The sequence below is a fragment of the Macrobrachium nipponense genome, chromosome 1, assembly GCF_015104395.2.
Source record: "Macrobrachium nipponense isolate FS-2020 chromosome 1, ASM1510439v2, whole genome shotgun sequence".
Classification (NCBI taxonomy): domain Eukaryota; kingdom Metazoa; phylum Arthropoda; class Malacostraca; order Decapoda; family Palaemonidae; genus Macrobrachium; species Macrobrachium nipponense.
The window spans coordinates 87,393,505-87,415,824 of NC_087200.1; the positions used below are offsets into that span (position 1 = coordinate 87,393,505).

General features: G+C 39.0%; 1 protein-coding gene across 1 annotated transcript; it reads left to right on the forward strand.

The window, feature by feature from the left end:
- The first annotated feature begins 687 nt into the window (after positions 1–687).
- Positions 688–21,522, forward strand: LOC135219435 (uncharacterized). The gene is made up of 6 exons (XM_064256212.1): positions 688–1,284; positions 13,415–15,584; positions 15,726–15,978; positions 16,142–16,244; positions 16,366–16,465; positions 16,616–21,522. Exons 1-6 carry the CDS (start codon positions 1,282–1,284, stop codon positions 16,726–16,728), a joined length of 2,742 nt encoding a protein of 913 aa, XP_064112282.1. The 5' UTR covers positions 688–1,281; the 3' UTR covers positions 16,729–21,522.
- Positions 21,523–22,320: the final 798 nt, after the last annotated feature.

Below are 22,320 nucleotides of genomic sequence, written 5' to 3' on the forward strand. Positions count from 1 at the left end.
TTAAGAGGCTTTCGTGCACCACTCAGCCTTAGGCTTTATTTAAAACAATCATCAATCAAAACCAATAATAAATAATGCGCTGATCCCAGGGGCTTCCGAAGTACATCAATGAAGTAATAGTTAATTGACATGATGAGTGAGATGGGTTGTAAATGGAAGTGTGTTGAGGAAGCGTGAGCGAGCGCTGCTGCTGCTAACATCTTCCAAGGCCCCTTTCCACCCCCATGTCTGATTACCCCTCCTCCTCCTACTCCTCCTTCCAAGAGCTGCTCAAAGTCCCCCATCGCGGGTCTATCACCAGTAGATTAACAAAAACAATAATGGATGATCATAACATCGGAAATGGGTGATTTTAAGGTCATTTTTCCGAAAGTATAAGCAATTCTAATTGTTTGAATAACTTAGACGTACCTTGGTAGAAGTATTAATTTGCTGTATAAAGTCCCTTTTAGTTCACCTTCAGTTTATAAATAGTATTTCAAAAGCCCCAGCCCCCAAAACTTGACAGAACAAGAGAAACTAAAGGTAGCGTGACCATTCCTACCATGTTTTGCCTACCATGGTAAGGAAGCCGTGACGTCATGAGAGACTGTCTGGGCGAAATTCTACGGCGGCTGGCTGTGCGCATACAAGTCGCGCAAGTTGTCATATCTATTGAAGTGAGTCGGACTCACTCACAAACACTTCTCTGCTTCAGAGTTAGTTGGGTCAGAAGAGGCGGAGTGGTGGGACGTGCTGCACGGAAGGCCGTGAGCTGATTACCAAATTTCCTTTTTGGTGTTTGGATAACTCAAAACCGATATCCATACGGATGGTGAAACATTTGATGGATGGAGTGAAAAGGCAATCAAATTTAACACCGTGGTTTAGTTTTAAGAATTAAAACCCAACTAAGAAAGTGAATAGTTCTTGCATCGGAAATTTTGTCAAAATTACTGAGAATTATTGGTGTTTTAAGTGTTTTTAAATCTGCTTCAAAATTCAAATAGTGAATCAAATCGGGAAGTGACTTGAATCTCATTTTACTGGCCTTAGACGTTAAGTAGGCTAAGAAGTTGCCCTGCACTATCTGGAAGACCTCGGCTAAAGGGCAAGAGGGCCAGTGAGAAAGAGAGAAAGAAAGTGTCTTGAGCTTGTTTTGGAAGACGGTGGCCTCCCGTGTTAGGATATCGATGGCTGTATGGTGAATATTTCTGCCTACAGGATACGGTCCTAAAGGCCCCTCGGATATCGGATATTGTTACCCTTCAGCAGGCCCTGCCAAGGGAAACACTCGCACTCATGGTAAGATATTAGATAAGAGTATTTTGTTTTGGTTCGTAGTGGAAGTTTACGCTGTATCCTTTTAAAGTAAGTCAGGTTAGTTATACAGGAGAATCCAATATATGTAAATATATGATATGTATAAATAAAGTACAAGTACAGTATAGACGGAAATATGGAATTCTCAAATGTATAATAGCTCTAACACATGTAGATTTATCAGATTCTTTCGCTACAAGTAATAGCTAAATATATCCATTTAGTAAATAACTTCGTTTACAGTGATTAGAAAATTTGGTAGCTAGATCAGAGACGTGTGACTGATAGTCGGAAAGCCACCAGAAACCATTGTCTTAGACTGCGTAGGCCAGCTTGACGCTTTGTTTGGGACACTATCGCATACCTAGGTCTCGAGTAGCTAGACCCTGAGAACCACCTGTTGCTTTAACGCCAAATGGGAGGCTCACTGGATTTTATTTGACAGATCCAATATTCTAGGTCTTATTAAAGCCAAAAGTTTAATGAAGAGAAAAAAATTGGTCCACACGATGAATAAATTTACCAGAAGCCAGATTCTATTTTGATAATTGAATTTTTAAAATTATAATTCAATTTTTATTTAAGATAAATTACTTGGATGGAATATCCATTATAAATTATTGGCAGTTGGAAAATATAAGGTATCTTATAGTAGTGTAGCTCAGTATATTTTACGTAGAAAAGTACTAATGAAATGCGAAAGAAAAGTGTGCTATTTACGCACCATAAACTCTACGCGTTCTTTACGCTATATTTAATTCTAAGAGATTCATCTCCATCGCCATCTTGATTTTTGCTTACGCAATTTTTTTTAATGTTTATTTGACAAGTTTGTTAGGAGAGCTTGATAATTTATGCTTAATCCTTATATATCATGTAAAAAAATATTAATAACGGGTCTGGATTCGCATGCTTGCTTGAATTACACCGCCATTTGGCCCGCATCCCTTCGTAGCTCTTTTGTTTCAGCTCTATCTCGTGCGCAATTTCACTAGACTTCCTTCTGTTGCCAGCTTCCCATTTTATCTCTTAGGATTTTTTTTTAACATTGAAGCTTGTGTTTACTCGTAAGTGTTAAGATTAATTATAACTACATTACCGTTTGATTTATAAGAATTGTCATTTTTATTATGTTGAATACCAATATTTTATATATTCAAATAAGTATTGCGTTACGCATTCTGCTTTTTTAAACCTATTACGGACCGTCTTTATGCACCGTAATACACTTGATACAAACCATAGTTTTGTTAAAGCTAATCTTTATTTACGATGCATTATCAGTTTTCATCCCGTTTTTCGGTGGAAAAGTGTAAGCCTACTTGGTTTTTGAACGGGATTAGTACTTATTTATATATTATAAGGCCTAATCTTTGTAATATTTTATTTTTATGATATACTCACTGGGAAAGTTATTTGTTCACTTAAGAATCCTAGGAATTCTATTTTAAATTAGATTTTGAAGTGAGGACCCCGCACCCAAGGGGTTTTTGAAACTCGAAACCTTGAAGATTAATATCGTTAAAAATGTGAAGTAGTGATAGTATATGAAAAACTATGAAGGTTGAATTACAAAAGTACCTTAGTCGTCTTGAAACGTTCTGTGATGGTGCTTAGGTATTGTTGATGTATAGTTATGCGGCTTCAGAACAGGAATGTTTCGCAGTTTTAAAATCAAGACGACGGTGGCGCAAAGTTGGTATCTGAAACTTAAATGTTTTTGTAACTGGATGGGGGTGGTTACCCATTTTTTTGGTACATATTTTTTAGATATTAGGAAAGCTCTGTTGCCATGGGAGACTTCGATATATAGATTAAATATTTTCCAATTAATTTTGTAATCCCAGATTTGGTTAATGCCATAAACAAGGAATGACTCGCAGGTAAACGCGTGGTCTCTTTCCGATGCTTGTTTTATCAGCGGGGAACACACACACACACACCATCTTAATTGTTTGCTCAGACAGGTGTATGGACACCTGCAGACACACTTGCACACCCTGTTCTCGGAACATGCGAGGTCGTATTTGTTCTCTCGCTAATAATACGTTCGTATTTGTCCCACTCTATGTGCAGTAGCTGCTTATTAGTATCGCAGCGGGTCTGTCAGTAGGTAATCGGTAAATTGAATTGGTTTTTGAACAACGATCGCTTTGTTTATTCTTTAATTTTTCACTATTAGTTATATCATCTAGTTTTAAAAACCAAATTTCATTACTCTCTCAAGTTGTATCGGCATTTTGAAATTGATTTTTATCACTTAAAAAACTACGATATCGTATCAGATTTTTAGGAAGATATCGTGTATTTTATGTGATACATATTCTCTGGATGTTTTATGGAAACCATACAGAAAATTAAGGAAAAATTAATTTATATGTAATTCTAGTTAAAACTCAAAGCTGTGTAACATTACTGTCATGGTAACAAAGCTCGCTAAATGAGTGACCACAATTAACACTTAACAAGGTTTCATATGATATTCCATATCACCTTAATATTAAAGTTCTGGTGAAAGTATGAGATGGTACGTAAAGTTTGGGAACATTGGAATTGGCCAGCCCCACTGGGTTCTTGGTACACGAGATGATCTCATGAAGAAGGGTGGGTACGCTGGGAACACTTCTTTGTTCCAAAAATCATGGTAACCCGGCCAAGGTTTTGGTCTTCGTTTCTGGTTTGTTCATATCTCAATCCCAGGAAAACTCTTCATGGAAGGTTCCAATAGATAAATAACCAACTGATGCTAAGAGCTAAAGTTTGTAAAGGAGAGCTGCAAGGAAGGGGAAGGGGACATGCGTGATCCGTGTCGGGGACGTTGAAAGAGGTAGGGGGCTAAGAAAGGGGGATGGGTATGCGATGTAGTAGAGGTTGTGGTGGGGGGGTGGTGATATTGCAAGATCTCGGGTTTGTTCGTTGGGCCAAGGAATGGTGGTGACACGAAACCGCTTGCGTATGATGATTGAGGTTGCTTTTATGCGGTTATAGTTTCTCTGCTCTCTTGACGGTAAACGTTGGAGGTTAGCGGTGGGAATCGTTACCATTCGGGTTTTCCCTTTCGCATCTTCCCAAGGCAATGGTAACGCAACGTGTCTTTGGCTATCCAATGATACAACCTTGATCCAGTTACAACATAAAGCGTACACAGAACATGGTCTGGTCGTGGCTAATCTAACCCGGGCAAACGTTGTGTGATCTCTATTCGCTCTTGGAGCGAGAGATGGCGACGGTGATGGTTGCATCCCTTCACATTTTATTCCTTTCCTTCTGTTTTTATCATTGCGATGCAACGAACCTCTCTCTGGGGATCGCTTTTGAAGTAGTATGCTGTCTTGTAAATGTTATGGCCGTCTTGATAATGAATTCTTGTTGCAATTGTAATAAGTAGAAATTCCTTTTTCTTTTAGTACATTGGTTATGGCCGAAATTCCAATAATTAACGGTCGCTCGGCCATCATTCGCTGTCTTGATGGGTCATGTCCAGGTCACCATTATTCATCCTGTATTTTTCTTCCCCAAACGTTTTCGGATAATCGACCAAAGCTTATTTCATTTATTCCAGTTCAGTCTGTATGTCACGTGATCATAATGGAGGCCGCTAAATGGACGTTATGATTCACAAATTAACAAAATGTTAACTCTTTACACTGTTAGGCCTATCCTGGCACGATGACCAGTTACTTGACAGTTCAGGTAGGCCTCCCCCCAAGCGGGCTTGACACCGATTCCCTTTAACCATTCGCCATTCTTTTGTACCTCCTAGATGATTTTGAAGTAGGGCGGAAGATGTGTTGGCGTAGGTTTTGCAACTAGCTTTGATTTAGGTTTTCTTCTATTCATTTGTGCATAAACCCCTTATAATTGATTGTCGATCGAAAATGGTTGCCAAAAGTATCAGCATTACCTAAAACATAATTCCAATAAATTTTGAACAAGGGGATTTGAAGAATGTCAAATCTTAACGTGTGCTTCGTCAATGCTATATGCAAATGTAATGAGAACACGTGTATATATTCGTATCTCCTTACGGTTGGAAGATTGTCTCATGTCTGGCTGCGACAGAGATGGCAAACAAATAACGCCGTAGAATAACGTTAGCGCGGGACCACTAACCTCCATTGTTAACTGATGTAGCGCATCGCCAAGGCGGGACGGAGGAAGATGGCATACCACTTATGTACATATGGAAGCAGCGCGAGTATCACCGGTGGACTTTAGGCCAAGCAGCCTTCTCGCAAGACTCTACACATACATCATCTGCCAGGATATTTGCATGTTGCCCTCCCCAACCTCTTTCTTATTGATAACAAAGTTTTTGCTGATTATTGATTCACGACTGACGGCCGATCGAGTGGTGTATCTTACCTGCAGACACCAGGTGTGCTAGTCCGAAGAAAACGAAGCGAGAGGAGACAACCCATCTCCGATTGATTTGTACAGACGTGTTTTGATCTTCCAATTTGATCCGCAGTAGTTGAGTAAGGCGGAATATGCCGTCGTAAGCCTCATTGCACGGAAGATGGTTTGCCTGTGTCTTCCTAGGCAAGATAACAGACAATTATAACAGGTCGTCCATCAAGTGACCTTAACCTCAGGTCTGCTCTTGAGTGCCATTTAAACGGAACTGGTGCCAGCCGTCCTTTTGCCATTTCCCTTAAAAAGAAATATACACCTTGTCTGCTAGGGTGCGGACGTACGTACCCACCTTACCTTGGTTACTTCTGTTTTTTTTTTTTTATTCATGGCTTCCGCGCGGACATCAAGGATGTGTGTGTGAGCGCCCGCGCGCGCGCGAGAGAGAGAGAGAGAGAGAGAGAGAGAGGCAGGAGGTTCCAAGGTTATATTTTAACCTTTACTACCAAAAGTACCTCTTTCTATCTTGAAGAAACAGTATCTATCCTTTGTAAGCGTTGCATTTCGAAGCAAAGGGATGTTTGTAGATGTTGATCCCATCAGTAACCAACAGACGTATTCGGATAAAAAGGATTGCATACAGTATATGGCCCAGATTACTCCCGCTGGGAATTTCATGTGGAACCCAAATTTACCATGAGAACTCAAGAAAAAGTTTTTCATTAATATCAGTTGAATGAGTTTTTCTTTATAGATGTTCAACGATATTTTCCCCAATTCTCCCTCCATACGGCGGTGGTATTGTTGTGCTTTGCTCGCCCACCTGTTTACCTTGGTGAGAAGACCATTTCCTTTTCTCCCGTTGTTTGGTAACAACTTCACATCCCGAAATTCGACTGTATCTTACATCTGTAACCCCCTTCCTCGCCCCCCCCCTCTCTCCATTGTACATGTACCTTCCCCCTTCCTCTGGAACGAAAATGGTATGTATGGGTTAGGTGGTTTGAAGTCGGGTCCGTGTGTCCTGAGGTTTGGCACGAAATACGAAAGTGATAATAACTGGTATTTGTGTCCGATATGGGAACACGGTTCCTATTAGGTCATCCAATATGCATTTTGAGCTTGCATGTTAAACGAATTTCTAATAATTATAATTAGAACGCAGTATTTAAATAGCGATTTTCAGAACCAAGATTGCCAGTCTTTTTATTCTGGAATTGCCCTGGTCATTTGTTCCCCAGAAGTTTCTCTCTGAAATTGGGAACACTTTTCCGCCCTGTTGCGGATTTCGACTGTTCTGTTTGGACAGATCTTCGATCGTGGCTTTCATTGTGCAATCTGTCTGGAAAGCAAAGCGCTTTGTCCCGTAGTTTGCCGGTTTTTATCCCTTCCTCGGTTGTGTACAGTATTTGTCCATTAGTCTTAAAGAAAAGCTGTGTATATTAACACTTTTTTTATTGAACCGGAAAAGAGGCCACTTTACGAGGAAAACATTAGTCTTCGTATCCAAAGGGTAGTATTCTATCTATCGCGTTACATTCATATTTGATTAAGAAAACTCGTACCGCCTCAGTGGCATGGTCGGTTTGGTCTGGGCCTGCCACCTCGGTGGGCGTGAGATCAGTTCTCGGGCATTCCATTGAGGGGTCAGAGATGAGTATTTCTCGACGTGGTTCGGAAGTCACTTAAAGCCGTTGGTCCCGTTGCTGAATAACCACTGGTTCCATGCAACGTTAAAACAGCAAACAATCATAAAACTCGTGTCGTGTATAGCAGTTCGTAATTGGTTGGTCTGATCAAAAACGCTTTACTCAATGATAATAGCAACTGCAAAGGGGAAATGAGGAGTTGCTCATAACTCCGCAGTTGTCACAACATAACATAATATTAGGACCAGCTTACTCCACCCACTGCCGACTGGATTAGCTTAACTTTGATCCATGTTCAGTTAATTATGTCAGTATCTAGTAGTTTAATTCATGTAGGTGGCATTATGCAACAAGTTGTTAGGCAAGTAATTTAGAGATGGGTCTTGATTAATACTGATTCCTGGTTGAACGCTCGCCTTTATGAAGAACAGTTGCAATCAATGGGACTGAACAATTCTTCCCGATCGGAGCCATTCATACCAAGGCCAAGTTGCTTGTCTCGATTACCAGTCCATTATACCTTTCTGCCTGCTATTCATTGTATACTATGTTTCGACCTACTGTCATTTGTTATTTCTGGTTTTCACCGGGCTATATTAAGCGCAGATTAAATGGTACCATGTCCATTTATCTCTCAAATTGTTTTACGTAATGTTCTGTACCTTTTGATTGGACCAGAAATAGCCAAGCTGCGAGGCAATATTGTTTCATATGTGGCGTTTAGTGATTAAATGCTTAGTGTAGAGCAATGTCATTTACAATTCTCGGTCAATCGTAGCTTTGTCTCCGTATGTGGTTATGAGTTCATAAATTGCAAACAGTAGTAAAGCAAAAAAGGAATGAAAACAATCACGAAAACTTTCTTTGGTTTACACATTGCCTGTAATATGTAAAATTTTACTGATGATTAAATGACACTGATGAAGTTCCAAACTTTTGAGCATTTTGAGCGGTAGACAGGATCTGTGAGGCTCATGAGTAATAATTCAACAAAAAAAATGATTTTGTCTCCCCCTAATACTCATGACACCCATCTTGAAACGTGAGATTTTGACATGTACTTAGATCCACAGTAGTATTCTGTTAAGTGCAAGAGTAATTTTGCGCTGTTGGTTATCAGCAGCTTAATCATCGTATTGATCAGCAGACGAGAGCCAGGTATCAGTCGGATCCTTTTATTGATCAAATACAAGAGGGTAATGAGTCAGTTTTTGAAAATTCATGGTCGATCCAACGTGTTTAACATATGGCTGGTGAAGTGGAAAGTGAAGGCGTTGCGCCTGCGCACGTCATACCTTCCAAGGCCTTGAGTGAGCTCTTCCTTGGTCTCCCCGTGTGCTATGGAAGGCGGATTCCATCAGACTTCCAGTTCTACACACACACTCAGAGAGTGTGGGGGGGGGGGGGTTATCTGTTTTGTAGATTCATTTGATACTGTTTGAGCGTTAAGAGAAAATCTAGCCGAAATATGTTGAGATTTATGGAAAAGGGAATCTGCTTCGACCCTAAACAAGGTTTGTAGGTTTGTGAGGTACCTTGAATAACGCTGATACCCCATATTTTGGGGTCGACTTGCGGGCAGCAAACTGGAACCAATCACCTCACTCCCCACACACACACTATATATGTGTATATGTATTACACATATATGTGTGTGTATACACACACACACACATATATATATTATATATATATATATATATATATATATATATATATATATATATATATATATATAAGCGAATACCACGGGAAATGAAAGTCAGGAATCCAAGCGCTTTCGTCTTTATTCAGACATCGTCAGTAAACGCCTTTCGTCATTTCAGACATTCGTCAAGTAGCTCCTTGACGATGTCTGAATAAAGACGAAAGCGCTTGGATTCCTGACTTTCATTTCCCGTGGTATTCGCTTATTTATGAAGTCACGTGCATCTACTGTGATTTTTTGTTTTTTTAAGCATATAATATATATATTATATAATATATATATATATATATATATATATATCTATATATATATATATTATATATATATATATATATATAAAACTTAGGCTTCTCTCCTACCAGTTCACCCATAATCTGCAGGGATCAAGAAGGAGAGTGGGCTAGCAACTTCATCCATAATAAAGTCTTAAGAGAACTGGAAAGTTGACCCCCACCCCCACCCCCTCCCCCCACGAGGAAAAATTGCATATGAATATGACTGCCTTCAGTGATGATGTATTGTAAGGTACTATTTTGCAGAACACAGTTCTGCTTTATCAGCAAACTTGCTTCCAATAACATGCAAGTTATGCTGTTGATGCTATAGTGCGGAAATGGGAGACGGAGCGTAGCATTCACGCGTCCATGTGCTTTTGTTTCACTACGGGGAGTCCTCGTATATATTACACGTAGATGTATTCGGGAAACGAACAATCTTTTATAATGACAACTCCGATCTTGTTCAATTTCGTAGCTCCAAAAATCTTATTATAAAAGCTAGTATTACATTAAGTCGGCTAATTAAACGCTGAACTTGACACTAGCTTCTTTCGGTTAGCATCCATTTCAGCTGAACAGTTGCCTGGAAGTCATTTAACTTGACTTGGTTAGCATAAGGCACCACTAGCACTAGCATTCATCTGAGATAACCTGTAATCTTATTGTTCAAATGATTCGATTCAATGTAAGAATGGCATCTTGTCTTATAAAAGCGTACCGTAACATGGTGTAGGTACGCAGTCATGAAAATTAAGTTGCTGAATATAATCGAAACCGTCTGTTGCTAATAGGATCGCTGTGGGGATGTACTATAGAGCTATTCTGTGAAGCTCACGCCGCGTTTTCACTTTTAGGGGCTGGTGTTAGCACCGGATGCGATAGCAACCCGCAAATGGTAGAGCTAGCAGCGTCCCCGGTCGCCCACATATTGTTCAGCCAGTTTTACGATACATGATTAAATTAATTTGAGTGATCTCAATGTACTTATCTGTAGTCAAGTAGCGATCTTCTGGTTATGCGCGGACAACGTTTTCAGTAGCTCGTTGTCATGCAAACTAATTGGAAAGTTTTTGTTGTACGATTTTGTTCATGTATTTTCTACAACCAAATGTTAAGAAGAGCAGATAAATGAAGTAGGTACATAGTTGGTCAGATGAAAATGTTGTAGCACAAAGAGGCGAACGGCAAGGTGTATGTATGTACGTGTGAGGGTGGAGAGTCGGATAGAAATATCCCTACGGGCTGGTCAGGTACCACCAAATGCCAATGCTTAATTATATGCATCCTTTGTCATCACCGAAGTGGTTTCCCATAAGCGAATAGATTTTCTTTGAAAAGTCTAGAATATTCATGTACGTATGCACGAGTAAGGATACTGTTGTAGGGAAAGATAACGTTTCGTGCGTAGATTGTAATAACTGGCATACTGATGGAACTGTGACGCGTCGGGGTGGAAGCGGCGTACCTGTTTACCGTGGTGACTAACTGATGTATTCTAATGTTATAACATCTCCGTTTCGCGCTTTGTATGGCTCTCGTTAGTGTTAGATGTATGCCTTTACGATAAGTGTCATCACATCTTTCCATCCGTTTGGCCGATAATTCACCATATATGTACGAAGGAGTTGTTTAAATGGTTATATCTGATATCTGTCGAGAATGAGGCGAGGTTGTGGGTGGCCTTACCGACCCTTTACTACCTCCTACCCCCACTTTATCCCCCCATCCGCACTCCCACATCCTACATTCTCCCGCACCCCCTTTAAGGGATCACGGGCTCGGTCTTTTTATTATTTATTTATTCTTATGGGAATGTTTGTTAAAGACTGCTTGGAAAAATTCAAGTTATCATAAACCCGACGGCGAGTTGAGGAAAAGTACTTTGGATAGAGACTGAGTGAGAAAGAGAGAGCGCTGGGAGTGCAATCAGGTGGAATGCAAGGTGGATCCACCCTCCCCCCCTTCCCACTCCCCCCCCACAGACTAGCCTGCAGGGGATAGTAGTGTACTAGACATCTCTTGTAGCTAAACCATCATTTTAACACGAGTCCGAAATGAACAAACTTCGTTAAATGCCCACTTAATTGCGTGGCCGGTTGAACAAAGTCTGAACATACGAGACAACGAAGACTCGCTCGATTTTTATTTCTCACCAAACCCTTTGAGCTTGCAGATGTGATGAGAGTGGCTGGGTATTTTTGCTTCTCAGTGAACGGGATGGACTGAGAACGTTTGCGACTCACTGAAATTGCATGAAATTATTCAATGTCTGTCTATCAAAATATCTCGGCTCAGTTGATGAAAGATAATATATTCCTTTGTGAAAAGTTGCCGATAAGTGATATGTTGAAAGCGTGTAACTGACGCTAAAGAAATAAGATGTTCTAGCTTAAAGTTGCCTAGTGTTGTGAAAATATTGTAACTTGATCGTTACCTTGAGGTCCACTGGCCTTTCAAATAAATTCAAACAACTTTAATTGGGATAAATTAATGTTTTCACAGATAGGAATTGCAAGGTTTGCGATATGCTGGTAACCATGATGTTCCTTAAACCATATATATCGTCCCTATACCAAGTATTATGCCTGCGTTCCATCTAGACTAACGTACGGGTCACTAGCACTGAAAACAGACCTTTGGTGTTGATAAATAAGAAAAAAGTAATTTTTGGCAACTTACTATCACCATTAGTTCGCCAACCCACCCTTAACCCCCAACCCCCTCTCGCTCACTTCTGGATGTCAGAATGGATGGTTTACTTCCCATTTTGTTTCAGCAGCTGCGCCATCACTCGGCCAATTATGCTGGTGAACAGTATCCGAATAATCAACGAAAACGCATGGAACTCTGAGCTGTTAAATGAGACCAGTCCTCCGACGAGTTTACGTCTTAAGAAAAAGGTTGGCCCTTCTTAAACTCGCAGTGAACATAACATTTGTCTTCGTTTTAAGAGTTAGAACCATGAGCATCGTCGGACAAACGTATTACATCGTATCGTTTTAGTACTGACGCTGCCCACGGACTTCGGTACGTTCTCAACAGACACCTAGAGCCTCAGCATCTGATACTTGGGGTCAATGAACATGAGATTATTTTTTTAAATCAGTCGTTGAATGTGAGATATGAATTAGCTGATGCTCTTGTGAAGTCAAGTGAAGTTGGCTTTATCAGATTATTTAGGTTGATGTCTTGGGGAATGCAGATTCTTTATCAAAGTCTACATCAGTTCTAGATTTAAAGGGTTTGGCGTCGTTCAGGTTGGTGACATAATAAAGAAGGGTCAAAAGTTCTATGTACTTCATCGAAGTGCCTAGCCTCCCAGTACATTGGTGGACTTTTTGTCATTTTCGTACTTCTGCATTAGCGACTCTTTTCTTCCTCGCCTGTTGTGCTTATTTGTTTACAGTGCCATGACTTCATTTTAGGTACCTATGGGACATTACATAGGAGTCACTTGAGGCTTAACCCAGGTTTTTTTAATGCATATCCATACCCAAGAAAAGTGTGTGGCAATAAAACCCGTATCTATTTCGAAGTTAGAGACCAACCTTTGTTGTGACGTTCATATTGACGGACGAATGGGGCAGGATGTGTATTGATTTTGTGGGCAGAATTAAAGGTCACTGGCTATGATGGAAGGATATCCTCTCAACCCCCCCCCCCACACTCAACCCTTGCAAAACACTAAATAACCTTCTTTTATCATTAACGATTTTTAAAATTATTTATTCAGTTCATCGTCTTGCGATAATACAGTAGTCGTGTTTTTATTGTACAATTTACAATTGTTCATGTTTCTATAAACGATTGTTTGTTTTATCCAATGTGAATATATATATATATATATATATATATATATATATATATAAATCGTAGTTTTATTTTATACAGTATCAGGTTTTATATTTTGAAAACAGTAAATAATTACTTTTGGGGATTGTCTAGACGTAAATTATATCTGTATCTGGAGATAATTAGATGTCTGGAATTTTTTTTCAGATAATGAGATTTGGTTGTAGAGTAATACCAACTTTATTCGTGTAGACACACGAAATTGTACTGTATTATTATTATTATTATTTTATGTAGAGAGCACGGATTAATGTGGTGATTCCTCTTTGCAGGATGCACCGAACATGGACATGGAACTCTTCGAGGCTTTGCTGGCCAACATGCAGCAAAACCTTCCGCAAGGCGCTTATGATGACCTAGATGACGACGACGACGACGATGATTACGATGAAGATGACGATGATGAAGACGATGATTATGATTACGCTGGCAATGAGCACAGCATTCATACCATGGCTAATCCTTATGGAGCTGGTGATGGTGGTGTTGGTGGGGGTGAGCTTGGTGGAGGTGACTTAGGCGGTGTGTCCTTGCCTACTATGCAGACTATGAGCATGAGTATTTTGCAAGGACTCCTCAACATGAACCCTGGTGCTGTGCCTGATATGGGAGGGGGTATGGGTGGTGCTGTTAGTCCTGGCATGGCTGGCATGGGAAGCTCAGTGGAAGGTGGAGCAGGAAATTTTTTATCAAATATGCCATCGTTCCTTCCTTCGATGAATTCCGACATGGCAGGTGCTCTCGCTGGGGCATTTGCTGGTGGCATGAACGCTCTGATGGAAGGGTATGGAGGTGCTGGAAATGGAGCAACCCTTCACGACTACGATGACGACGACGACGACGATGAGGTTTTGTCCGATGAAGAGGAGGAAGACGAAGATGAAGATGATTTAGATGACAGGCAGGGTATGAGTCCTGTAGCAGCAGCTGCAGGTGGTATTGCTTTGGGCGCTGTTGGTGGAATGGTCGCATCAGGGCTTCTGTCTTCGGGCCATCCTTCAGCTTCCCACCTAGTTCCAGGATCACATCCTGGTCATCCGGCATTGGCAGGACATGGCCAGCAACCTCCCTCACATGGCCCCATGACAACTCATGGAGCTCTGCCTTCTAGTGGTCCAATGTCATCACATCCACCCGTTGGGTTCGTATGTCCATATCCATCTGATGTGATGGGACCATCATCCTCGCATGGGCCAAGACCTCACGTTTTAGCCCCATCCTCGTCTTCTATACACCACACAAGCATGGCACCAAGCATGAGTGGTGGTTCTGTGCAAAGTGTTGATCCTCTTGCAGGTGTAACTATGGCTGCTGCAGGTGTAGTAGCGGGTGCCAGTATTTTGGCACCTGTTGTTGGTAATCTTTTAGCTTCCAGTGACAGCAAGCCCTTACCCAAATTAGACACATCTGATGCCTCAAGTGTAACACTTGTTGATGAGGACTCCTCAAACTCACCAGCAAAATCTTTATCTAATCAGGATCGTCCTGCTGAATCAGCTGTTACTGCAGCTGCAGTAGCCCTGGAAAAGACTCACATCACCCAGCCAGAAAAAGGTTCCAGCAAAACAGACATGCCAAAAGCAAGCAGTAGTCCAACAGAGAATAAAAAATCGAGTGAAGAAGAGGGGAAGGATAAAAATATTGAAGTTACTCCACAATGCAGAGTAACGCCTTCAGATGAACTTGAGGATGATAAGTCCAGTGTAGGGTCTGACTCCGTACAAAGTTCAGAAGCTGGAGATGGGAAGTCAGATACTGAAAGTGTTCGAAAGAAAACTCCATCCCCTGTTCCCGAGGGAAAGCTAGGTCGATTAAGTCCCACCGGCAGTGATTCTGCACCTGTGTTAGAATCAGCAAGTTGTGCTTCTATCACAGATCTGGCGAGTGCCACTGAGTCAATGCGTGACTCAGATACAGATAATCACTCTGATGCTCATAATGTAACTGCTAATCTATCAGACCTTGACAATGATATTCACGAAAACCAACCCAAAGTAGCACTCCAAACTCAGTATGCTGTTGGTGCTCTTCCAATAGTCATTGAGAAACCTACTTTTGGATGGCAGTCAATGGTTGGCTTAGACACTGCAAAAGATGCCTTGAAAGAGTTATTCATGGGTGACGCTTTTCCAGAAGTTTTTGAAGGCACACAAGGTATATGCAAAGGTGTTCTTTTGTTTGGTCCATCAGGCTCTGGGAAGACCTGCCTTGCAAGAGCATTGGCCAAGGAGTCAAATGATGCTATTTTGATAGGAATATCCACTGCATATTTAGCATCACAAGTGCCTCTAGAAGCCCCAAAGATAGTTCGATATCTGTTTGATCATGCAAGAATGCATAGTCCAGCTGTAATTCTATTTGATGAAATAGATGCATTGTGCTATGACAGATCTAGTGAGACTGTGTTGAGGGCGAAAGCCGAACTGCTGGCTCAAATTAGAGGTAAGATATTACATCTCATTTTTTTCTTTATAGTTTTTTGAATACCTAATGCTCAAAGCTGACAGTTTCAAAGTATCCAGTCATATAGAGTTTATTAATTTGTGCATTTCATGAATTTACCAATTTACTTTTTCCCCTTAGGCCTGACGACACTCAACCCTCCATATCCACCACGTATTGATCCAGTGGCTTTTAATGATGGTCTTATGGTATTGGGTACAACAAATCAGCCATGGCTCCTTGAGGAAGATCTCAGGCGAATCTTCACTTATAACATTCACGTAAAACTCCCAGGAGAAAAAGCTCGAGAGGAACTACTGAGGATGTTCCTGCAAAACTTGACGCACAATATTAATGATGATCAATTCAAGTGCCTTGTTGCAAAGAGCGAGGGGTAAGTTACAAGAACAGTTTTAAGGACGAACAATTTTTAAACCATTATTCTAGCATGTTGTATATTTCACCAGAAATTAATAATGTATTTTTGATACTTGCCCAAGAGAGGTAAGAATGTTCTTTTAAATTGTCAATAAGTTAATAATTCCATTTATTTACAGATATTCTGCTGCTGACATCAACACTGTGATCAGACAGGTGGCACATATGCCACCAGTTGACCCAAGCAAGTTCATCGGAAACATGGCTAGAGTTATTACTTATGTGAGTTATGAATAAAGTCACTGCCTTGATACCATGATACATAGAAATCTGAGGGAACTTTTACTTATCTATATATTATGAAATTATGATAGAACTAAAAACCTTTCTTTTTGATTTACAGGATGATCTTGCCACTGTGATGACAGACTATAGGTGCAGGTTCACCTCTGAAGTTTCTATGAAATATCAGAGTTACATCAAAGCAGCCACTCATAGATCAGGTAAGAACTACCTCACTATCATTTATATAGGTTAATTTTGTTTTATATTTCTTGTTATATTCCAGAAATATCACTTTCCAGAAATATCACTTATTGATGACACTAATATGTTAATGCCTATTAATTTGTATTTAATTTTTTCTGTTGCAGAGGATCGGCAAGAAGAAAGTAAAAAGGAAAAAGAAAGACCCAAGGGTGTTAAAAGATTTGGCCAAAGGATTGCGAAGTCCATTGCGGCCGCACTTGTTGCTGTGATAGATTAAACTGTGTGTAGCTTATAGTGAAAAGACAGATCCTGGTGTGGTTCACAATTAACGGTTGCACGTGAGAATTGCCAGACTGAGTAACGGTCACAGTTGGTCAAAGAAACTCATGTAATTAGATGTGTACAGTCAGACTGTGATGAACCCCCCTTTTCCATTACTAGACCTCCACTGACCATGTCTCTGCCTGATATTTGGTTATGAGATTGAAACTGTCCTGAGAACTTGGGAAACAGCTTCACATGGTATTGCCTTCCATCGGGAGAGTAGTTGCAGCTGTGCACCAACCAGGGTCAGAAGATTTTAGTCACTCATTTTATTTTCATTTTTTTTTCTTTTTATGATCCCCACTATCTACAAGTTAAACCCGACCTGCACGCCCAGTCCCGCCTTGTCATTGAACCCTCCGTTAGTCCCATTGCTCCTTTGGGCCGCAGCCTACAGTGAAGTCCATTCCTACCACCATCAACAAGTCCCAAACTCCTAGCAGCCTTTTGAGTGTCAGTGAGATGTGAGTGTACATACATCAAGATTCCAAAAGTAAACTGTTGTGTGACAGCCGTGTCTGTTGTCAAGTGAGGAAAGTGATGTACTGTATGATCTAAAGTGCCACATATTGGTAACTGAAGTGCCTTAGAACTCTGAACTTGGAGTGCATAGTTGCCTGGATTTTTTTCTGATGTGGATATATTGCAGCTGCTTGATTTTTGAGTGTGTCAAAGGCTGCCAGGTGGCGTGATTGATATATCATTTGGGATGTGTATACAGTAAATATAAATGTACATGTTTTTCAATATGTAATACACAGCATCATTAGGTGTGGGGAGATTAAGATGCCTGGTCTATGTTGTACAAATCTTTTTAATTCATTTCGCCTAAGTCACGTGATCTCAAAAGTACGAATGCGATAACTTCCCCATTTTATTATGTAGTTAAAGTGTGTGTTTTCTTTAGTTGATTGAAAGTGATAACATACATACATTAAATGTCATATTATTTTATTATTGCTATTATTAATGTTATTGTTGTTGCAGTTGGATACAAAAAAGACAAAATTTAGAACTAAAGTCAGAATCGCAGATGGAGTGACTTCAAGGTGACACCGAAAAAGACTAAAAGCTGTTCTGACAAAATCTCAATCAATTGATGGGCATGCTCATGGTCATTATTAGTACTGTAATGTTTGAGTACTGTAGTTTATTTTGACAAGCAATCCATGGGTAACAAGGTATGTCTCTGGGGCATTGTTTAATTTCTTTTTTCTTTTTGCTTGAGAAAAAGTATACCCGTTTGATTTGACATATAAAATTCCTTATTAGATGACTATTGTCATAGTTTCTTTCATTCAGAACATTAAATTGCTGCTTGATGATTGATTGGCATTGGGTTTTTTTTTTTTTTTTTTTTGTTAAAAAACCTGGAATCTAAATTCTGAGACAGTTGATGAGCTATGTCCAATGAAAGACAAACCTTTTAAGTCTTAGTGCTGCCTTGTCAGTGCTACTGTTTTCAATTGTCACTAAAACTCTGCCTGCATGTAGTCAAGTTTTTCACTCATAACTTTGAAATACAATTATGGTAATGGCTACGAATAAATATTTGGCAGAGCACTGTGGTTCCCTTAGGTTAAAAGATAAACAACTGAATGTTTTAGGTCTTGCTACAGTGATGTTTGTGGGTCAGGGTCGGTGCTTATCCTCAGCTGAGGTGGTGGAATTCAGCTTCTGCTTTAATTTTTTTTTTTTTTAATTTTTTGGTTATGGTACATGTATTTGATCCTATTTGGTTCTTGCTGTTTAGCTTGTTATTAAGGGTTCCTTTGGACTTTTAGAAGATGAAAAGTCCCTGTGGAGTTCCTTCACTTTTGGCTGTAGGTTGAGCACCTAACCTGTTTTAAAGCTAAATTCAGCTGCCCAGTTTCATTTTGAAATATGGATGGCGAGAATCCCCTTTTTTAATTTAAGGGCAAACGTAAGGGGTCAACACTGGCTACTCTCTTGAAGCATTACATAGTACATGATTTTGATATATTTTATGTATATTTTTTTTATTGCATTTCCTGCATCAGCATCCATTTAAAAATCAGAAAAGAAAAAAAAGAAGTCTGACTCCATATGAGTGTGGTGGCTGTGGAGGATGTGGCCAGGAAACCCTAGTCCAAAGTCATTTATTGTCTTTCCTTAGGGCACTGAAGGTGTATTCAGTGTTATGCTATAGCCTACACAGTATCTGCACCTTGTATTTTCCAGTGCACTTTTTTTCTGTGCAAGATGTTAACCCATTTAAAGTATGCAGTTATGCAACTCTTTTATTAGCCTTAGCATTATTCATGCTTAGCTAGTAAGGATGTGACTGTAAAACAGTCGTATTATGAATTAAACTATGGTATTGCCACAGATCTTTCTGGGCCGTTTGGGTTGTGCTACTTGTGAACATATTCACCAAGGTACGACTCTTAACGATCCTTTTTGTAGTTTTTAAAATGAGTACCCTCTGCCCAGACAATCCAGATTTTCTCCCTTCTCATAGAGTGTATGAGAAATTTCCCCTTATGTCTATTTAGCTATCCGTGGGCTTGTCTCTAGTGCAAATGCTTGTCCATATATATTTTTTACGCTGGTTACTGCATCTTGGTGAGCATGGTCTTCCATACAAGGGGAAGAGAAATAACTTAGTTGGTAATAAGTTTCAAATGACTGAAAATGGATGTAAGATCAAATAATTATTCTCTTGTGCAATATGACGATTTTATAAGGTCGGACTTTGGTCTAAGTGCTTGTGAAATGACATCAAAATATATCTAGGAGGTAACTTAGCTATACTGCAGTACTTCAATGGAGCTGAAAGTTCACGGAATGCTATACAGTAACTAACCAACTGTCAGATTCAGGGTTTTTAGCCGGAATTTGTATGCTACATTAAAGCTGTAGACTTTGCCCAAAATTTTTTCCATGTACACGAAATACTTTAGCCCATTTGATGGTGTCAAGCTAATACAATTAATGTTGTAGCCTAGCTGATGGTGTTAATTGATATGTGATTATTGATAACTGAAGTTGTGACTAAGCATTGCATTTAAATTATGGACTTTTCAAGTACTGTATTTGTGAATTTTATAGTTTTAAAAATGTTCAGCTGATGTATGCAAGTAACAAGGTTCCATAAATTGTTATTTACAGCCTAGAGTCAAGCCACAGCTCTACTTAATTATTTATCTCCTGTGCTATGCAGTGAGTAAACAAGGATTTAATTTTTAACAGAATAATCTGAGGTGGGACAAATGTTGCAATATGTACATGCCTCTACTTTAAGCTCATTATTTGTTCACAATTTTGTTTTTCTGTTTTCTTTTTAAAATGCTTTTCTTGTCTGTGTCTTAATACTTTGCTGTAGTGTTTCTCACAAGATCCCAATTATTTGATTGATGTGTAAATATTTGCTTTGTTAGCATTGTTAATTTCTTTTATAATAAATTTTTACTGGCTTATTATAAGATGAGGTGTTTGAACAAACAACTGCACATTTTAGGCAAGACCTCCAGAGGATAGTGCTAGGTATTAGTTTTAAAGTTGTCGTGGTCATCTGATTATTGTATATAAAGAGTGAATCTTGTGTGCAAGTTCAATTCAAGCAGGTTTGGATTTATCTGATATATAAACTAGGAGGACACATTGTTTTGTATTGCACTGCTAAATGTGAATACAGTATTTTGTTTATTAATTGTACATTGGTTGTCATTGTTTTAGGCATTTCAATCTGAATGTTGTATTGTGAATTTGCACATTCTAAAGTCTGTGTGAATCTATATGATCTCTCGTATAAACCCAAGTATAAATTTGTTTGAAATTACAGTAATCACAGTATCAAAGGTGGATTACTATGAATTACTAATTAGTGGGGTTCTTTTAAATTGGTGTCTTACCAGTTACGTTTTGCTTGAATTGGCTTTTGAAATGGTAGCTAAAAGCTAAGGAAACTTAATAAAAGTACTTGGTTATTTTTTTAGAATGTCTTTGGTGTGAGAGAAGTGTCAATGCCAGACAGCTGTGAACTGGTACCTATTAATTATTCGGTAATCTTGTCACCCAATGCTTCCCTTAATCAGTCCCCTTTATATACCTTTTTTTTATGCTCACTTTACCATATCAGTTTTATCCTTTTGTGATTTCATGTCTTATGTATAATGTCAGTGTCTCGGTGCTTTATTGTATTATGCAGGCAAATTTTCCCCTTAATATTTCCATATTGTGATCAGATGGGCTATCTATAATGTTGAATCTGGGAGATGTGAATGCTTTTAATGATGCCTTTTTTATTATATATATTTTGTTGTTGCTTGGAGCCATGGATGTGTAATTTGAACAAATTTACTGGAATCCAAAAAGAGGAATGGCAAGCAAGGGTGTTAAAAAGGTTCAATTTGCTCTGCCTTGAATGTGATAATTCAGATTTAATTGTGTAACCAGAAAACACAACTGACTTTTAACAGTCCTTTTCAATTTCCATGCATGTCAAGTGCTGTGATTGGCATTAATTTTGTTGTAAAGTTAGATGTAGTAGTACTTCTATTTAACAGGGTAACTCTGAACAGTTATTGTTTCAAATTTTCTATATTGCTATTTCTTATTTATTTGGGGGGTTAATCAACTTCATGCCAAATGATGCTCAAATCCCTCCTTGTTTAAAGTTAGTTGTGTTTCTTCGGTTTCCAAAATATGCCTTTACTGTATCAGAAAATATATGCAAAGCAATTGTAGGATCAGTTGGTCTAATAAATGTTATTTTATTGCCAGATGGCTTCTTTTTAATCACCTTGTTGATACAACCTAAAACGTAATTTGCATTTCATTGAGGACCTCTCAGCAGTTACCTTATTGCTTTTTTTTTAATGAAATATGACCTTGAAAATGATAATGACTATTGACGGACAAAAGGTTACAATGCTTTTCAATTATATTCATAAATATTTCTAGGGTTACAATGCTTACAACGCCGATCTGACTCCAGAACTGCAAAATAATCAACATATGAAGTTGTTGAAGAATATCTTGACCTTTGGAGAATCTGTAAGCCATGCCGTAAAATCGGAAGTGGTAAAAATTTTATGATACATAGTATAGCTCTCATGGGCGGCCGCAGCATATTTTCCAAGGAGGAGAGAGAGAGAGAGAGACACACACACACACATATATATATATATATATATATATATATATTATATAGTGAAGCAAGATGCAATAAAAGAAAAACCTACAGGAATTTACATTGACTTATTGGTCAGTAGTTCCATATACTGTTCAACTGAAATCAAACATTTCTAGAAAGAATAATGAAGGTATATACATTATAATAAGGATACACAACATGTAAATAAATATATATATATTATATATATTATATATATATATATATATATATATATATATATATATATAATATATTGTGGATTGATCACTAAGATTTTGCTTAGTGATCAAGTCCACAGTGGAGGGGACGAGCCTTAGCTTTGTATATATTATATAGATAAACAAGGATTATTATGTTTGGCCCTTCCTATTCAATTTATTAGGAAGGCCGAAAGACAAGTTTGGT

Coding starts and splice junctions, on each gene's coding strand:
- LOC135219435 (XM_064256212.1), top strand. Junction 15,979..16,141: donor CTTGTTGCAAAGAGCGAGGG/GTAAGTTACAAG, acceptor ATTTATTTACAG/ATATTCTGCTGCTGACATCA. Junction 16,245..16,365: donor TGGCTAGAGTTATTACTTAT/GTGAGTTATGAA, acceptor TTTGATTTACAG/GATGATCTTGCCACTGTGAT.